General features: G+C 38.8%; 1 protein-coding gene across 1 annotated transcript in view; it reads left to right on the top strand.

Moving 5' to 3' along the window:
- LOC102840927 (contactin-associated protein-like 4-like) overlaps nt 1–5,946 on the top strand; it is a 240,683-nt gene that overhangs the window by 47,517 nt on the left and 187,220 nt on the right. The window contains exon 2 of the mRNA XM_006875240.1: nt 5,382–5,575. Within this exon, the coding sequence (XP_006875302.1) occupies nt 5,450–5,575 (126 nt within the window). The 5' untranslated portion in view covers nt 5,382–5,449. The remainder of the gene's footprint in view (nt 1–5,381; nt 5,576–5,946) is intronic.

The following is a 5,946-nucleotide window of genomic DNA, read 5'->3' as shown; positions in this document are numbered from 1 at the left end:
ATGGGCTCAAGCGTAGCAACAATTGTGAGGTTGGCCCAGGACTGGGCAGTGTTTCGTTCTGTTGCTCATAGGGTTGTTATGACAAGGTTCCAACTTGATGGCACCTAACAACAACAAAACACAAGACAAAAGTTTACAGAAAGGAACTCATTTCACTGTGATATATACATCTAATATAGCCATAGTCTGTGTCTGAATTTTGGCAATGTCTGGACTTCAACACTGGTACAATTGTTATTGTTAGGTACTGCCGAGTCATTTTGGAATCATAGCGAATCTATGTACAAAACAATGACACACTACCTGGTTCTGCACCATCCTCACAATTGTGTTACATTTGAGCATATTGGTGGTGTCAGTTTTTAGTAAATCTCTTTGGGGGTCTTTCTCTTTTTCCAAGCATGATTTCCTTCTCCAGGGACTGGTCCCACTTGACAATATGTCCAAAGAAAGAGAGCCAAAGTCTCAGGATCCTTGCTTCTAAGGACTATTCAGACTGTACTTCCAAGACAGGTTAATTTATTCTTCTGGAAGTCCATGGTGCTCTTCAATATTCTTCCACAAATTCACTTAGAAGACATCACTTCTTCTATAGTCTTCATTTCTCATTGTCTAACTTTCATAAGCATATGAGGTGATTGAAAAGACCATGGTTAGGTATTCCTTAGTCATCAAATTGACAACTTTGCTTTTTAAAAATTTCAAGAACTCTTTTGCAGTGGATTTGCCCAATGCAATTCATCCTTTGATTTCTTGACTGCTGCTTCCTTGAGTGTTGATTGTGGATCCAAGCAAAATGTAGTCTTTGTCAGCTTCAATCTTTTCTCCAATTATTATATTAATATTTATTGGTCCAGTTGTGAGGATTTTGGTTTTTCTTATGTTGAGGTGCAATCCATACTGAAGGCTATGATCTTTGATTTTCAACAGTAAATATTTTAAGTCCTCTTCACATCCAGCAAGCAAGATTGTATCATCTGCATATCACAGATTGTTAATGAGTCTTCCTCCAATTCTGATGCCACGTTATTCTTCATATACTTCAGATTCTCAAATTATTTGCTCAGCATACAGATTACATAAGTATGATGAAAGAAAGAAGCCTAGCACACACCTTTCCTGATTTTTAATCACTCAATATGCCCTTATTTTGTTTGAATGACTGCCTCTTTGTCTATGTACAGGTTCCTCGTGAGCATAATTAAATGTTCTGGAATACTTAGTTTTCATAGTGTTATCCATAGTTTATGATGAGCCACACAGCCAAAAGGCTTTGCATAGTCAATAAAGCACAAATAATCATTTTTCTGGTATTCTCAGTTAAGATCCATCTGACATCAACAATGATTTCCGTCATTTAATGGCCTCTTCTGCATCTGGCTTTAATTTCTGTCAGTTCCCTGTTGATGTACTGTTATTGTAATTGAGCTATCGTCAGCAAAAATGTACTTACCTGTGATATTAACTATATTGTTCACTGGTTACTGCACACTGAGCACTCAGATCTATTTAGAATGAACATCAACATGGATTTTTCCCAATCGATTGACTAGGGAGCTGTATTCCAAATACCTTGGCATAAATGAGTGTGCTGCATCCATTTGTTGAAACAATACAATTTGTATTCCATCAGTTCCTGGAGTTTTGTCTCTCACCCATGCCTTCAGTGTAACTTGAGCTTCCTCATTAAGTACCATTGGCTTTTGATCATATGCTATCTCTTGAAATGGATCAACAGTGATCATTTCCTTTTGGTACAGTGACTATATAGTTTCCAAATTCTTTAGATACTTTCTATATCATTCAGTATTTTGCCCATAGATTCCTTAAGTATTTCAAGTCAAGACTTCAATTTTTTCTTCAATTCTTTCAACTTGAGAAATGCTAAGTGTGTGTTTTCCCTGTTGGTTTTCTAACTCCAGGTCTTTTCACATTTCATTATAATACTTGCTTTTTCTTCTCTAGCTACCCTTTGAAATTTTCTGTTCATCTCTTTTACTTTCTCATTTCTTCTATTCACTTTAGTATTTCTTTGCTGAAGAGCAAGTTTCAGAGTGTCTTCTGACATCCATTTTTGTCTTTTCTTTCTTTTTTGCTTTCTTCCTGTAAGATATCCTTGATGCCATTACACAACTCTTCTGGTTTTAGGTCATTAGTGTCTAATGCATCAAATCTGTTTTTGAAATGGTCTCTAAATTCAGGTAGAATATATTCAAGTTCATATTTTGGTGCTTGTGGACTTGTTTTCACTTTTTTTCAGCTTCAGCCTAAATTTGCATATGAGCAATTGATGGTCTGTTACACAGTCAGCCCTTCTCCTTGTTTTGTTATTGTTGTTGTTATTAGGTGCCATCGAGTCAGTACAAACTCATAGTGACCCTATACACAACAGAACAAAACACTGCCTGGTCCTGGGCCAACCTCACAATCATTTGACTGATTTTATTGAGCTTTTATAACATCTCTTGCCACAAATATAATTTGATTCCTGTGTATTCCCTTGGGAGAGATCCATGCTTATAGTAGCTTTTTCTGTTGTTTTTAAAAGGTCTTTGCAATGAATGGGTATTGATAGTAACATACACACCTCCACTGACACTCAAAATTCAGTCATGTGATCTCCAGAATCATTTCTTTCACGGAGGCCATATTTTCCAACGATTGACCCTTCCTCTTTGTTTCTAACTTTTGCGTTCCATTCAACAGTAATTATTTATACATCTGGATTGCATATTTGATCGATTTCAGTCTGAAGAAGTTGGTAGAATTCTTCAATTGCATCATCCCTGGCTTTAGTGGGTGGTGTATAAACCTGAATAATAGTGGTATTAACTGGCCTTCCTTTTAGCTGTATGAATATTATCCTTTTATAGAGAGTATTGTACTTCAAGATTGACTTTGTAATGTTCAGTTTTCATAACGAATGTGATGTCATGACTCTCGAATTTGTCATTCCTGATATAGTAAACCAGTAAGGCTTAGGATATCAATCTTTATTCATTCTGTTTCGTTTTTGACAACTTCCAGTTTTCCAGGATTCATACTTTGTACATTCCATGTTCCGATTATTAGTGGACGTTTGCTGTTTCTTCTTAGTTTGAGTTGTGCCCCATCAGCAAATGAAGGTCCTGAAAGGTTTACTTTGTTCATGTCATCAGGGTCAACTCTGTTTTTAGGAGACAGCTTTGCCCCAGTTGCATTTTGAGTGCTTTCCAACTTGAGGGGTTCATCTTCTGACACTGTATCTGTCAATGTTCTATGCCTATTCACTGAATAAGTAATGCTGACTAAATGGCAGAGTTAATTCAAGGCCGACCATTTTCCTCTAATACTGTTTTTGTGTTTCCGAGTCCCATATTTTATTTGATCGTTATTTCCCCTAAGCTACCTTCAGTTTGTGAAAGTCCCTCTCTGTTCTCGTATCTTCCTTACCTTTCCACTTCATGAGGAGGACTAACTCAGACTCAGACTCAGTGCTCTGCAGCCTGGGCTTACTGAGGGCTTGCACAGTGTTCTCTCACTTTGGAGTGAGGTTTTAGACACAAAAAACATGTCTTCCTAGGACATCAGCCCAGAGTGCAGCATGTGTCCTATGATCTTTGCAAGTTTTTTCTACTGTAACTGACCATCTTTCTGTGGGAAGGTGGTAAGTCTCTATAAGGAGACACTGAAACATGCAAACGCTGTGTCTCCTCATAATTTTACTTAGTAGTTTTAGCATCTTGCAGTGATCTTGTCTGTGATGGTCATTACTGTAGTGTTTGCCTATCAGTGACTTTTGTGTATCCTTTTACTTTTATTGATGGAAATTCTCTGAGGAACAGCTTCTCTCTGTGCTGTGTTTCTTTGAATATTGATTTACTTATATCAACATAAACTCAAATAATAAAATCCTTCTCCTACCCCCACTTTAAAAAAAACAATGTTGTTGTACCAATTGTTCCAATTTTGCTATTAAGAATTCCTTTAGACTGGGAACTTTGTTCTTTTGACAAGCCCCATTTTTTGGTTTCATCTGTTTGTTTTCTTGTTTTTAGCAATTCCTTACTTTCTGTAAGGTGTCATGAAGCTTAGGTTATTTCATTTTTAATGCTTCAACTCTGGAATCAATTACTTCTTTTAGGGGTGGTGAACATGTTATTGGAAAATTGTGTTTAGATACCAAGATCTGGATGCAGAGTCTGCTCATTGTGCCTGAGATGCTGTGGTTTCTAGGCCTCTATGTGGACAGAAATATGAAATAAATAGATGCATATTAATCCGCATAAACATGTACATATCTAAATGTCTCTGTCTGTCTACCTGTGTGCCAATTTAAACCAACAAATTTATATTGACTCTACTAATTCCAGTCCAATATCACACAAGTCATTTTCACCTTCTCTTATTCCTTATATAGAACATCTTTCTCTAACAGTGAGTAAACTAGTTCTCCATGTAGGCATTGCATTTACTTATTTGTTCAATTCTAGCATGCACATGGTTTCAGAAATGGTAACTCATACTATTTTGAGAAAGCCCCTTATTGGCTAGATTATAGCATTGACGTACACTTTGTATGTAAATGCGTTGTTTCCCCTTTACTTTGACTAGTTTTTTCCTTTCCAAGCTGCAGTGTGGTTGTGTAAAACCAATTGCCATTGAGTTGAGTCTGACTCCTAGCAACCCTATGTGCATCAGGGAATTGTGCTCCATAGAGTTTTCAGTGGCAGATTTTCAGAAGTAGATTGTCCAGCCATTCTAAGGCACCTCTATGTGTACTCAAACCTCCAACCTTTTCATTAGCAGTCAGGTGTGTTTGCCACTTGTACCCACCAGTGATTTTTCATGCACAGCAAAGGTTTTGAAAGGTGAGATATCTGGGATCAGAAGAACTAGATAGTGCTCAGTTACAACTGCTCTAAAAGGGATCACAATAAGAGGTCCTGGATAGAATGGTAGAAAAGTGTGAAAAAACCTCGAAATCATAAAAACAACAACAACAACAACAACAAGTCTGCTATTCTGATAGAAACAGTGTAGACAGTGTCTAACCACGCACAAGGGACAGTGGGAACACTGGTCCAACGGGCAGATGGACTTGCTTGGGGGTCTACCCATCTTGCCGAGCACTTGGGCCCTTCAGTGGACACCTGGCCCCAGTGTCAGGAGACTGCACAACTTAGGACACACAAATAATTCAGTGCCCATGTTTTTATATGTCATTTGTATTTCTCTTAATTTCTTATAATTATGCAATGATTTCTCCTAGGTTTTGTAACTATTATTTTCTAAAATGCAATGTAGGTATGCATTTACCTCCTTTGAAACAGATTTCAATATTTTTCCTTCTTTCCCATTTTCTTCCTGTTTCTTTTACCTCCCTTCCCCCACAAAAAAAGGAGCAGGAGGCTGGACTCCACGTGTGTCCAACAAATACCAGTGGCTGCAAATCGACCTTGGAGAGAGGATGGAGGTCACCGCCGTGGCCACACAGGGCGGGTACGGCAGTTCTGATTGGGTGACTGGCTACCTGCTGATGTTCAGTGACAGCGGCAGAAACTGGAAGCAGTATCGGCGGGAGGAGAGCATATCGGTACGTTCCTTCAATGTGGGGCAGTCTCCTGGGGTCTGGACTGTGGAAATATCTCCATCAGGTTTGAGGAGTGTGTGACGGGCAGAAACAAACCTCCAGGCTCTTGCCAAAGATTTCCTCACATACGACACTTACCTGTTGTGTTAGCTGTCAGCAGGTTCACCCAACCCATGATAGCCCCAAGCACAGTGGCGTGAACCTCTGCTTGGCCCTGTGCCATCTCCCTGTCTGGTGGCAGATTAGACCTCTATGGTTCATGGCATTGTCATTGGCTGATTTTCAGGTTACCAGACTTTTCCTCTTTGTCTGCCTTAATATGGTAGCTCCACTGAGACATGTCCATGTTCAGCATCATAGCTTCACATCTCCAC

Source organism: Chrysochloris asiatica, unplaced genomic scaffold (genome assembly GCF_000296735.1).
Source record: "Chrysochloris asiatica unplaced genomic scaffold, ChrAsi1.0 scaffold00314, whole genome shotgun sequence".
Taxonomy (NCBI): domain Eukaryota; kingdom Metazoa; phylum Chordata; class Mammalia; order Afrosoricida; family Chrysochloridae; genus Chrysochloris; species Chrysochloris asiatica.
Note: the sequence above shows the minus strand (reverse complement) of the source record. Positions and strands in the feature narration are given on the sequence as shown.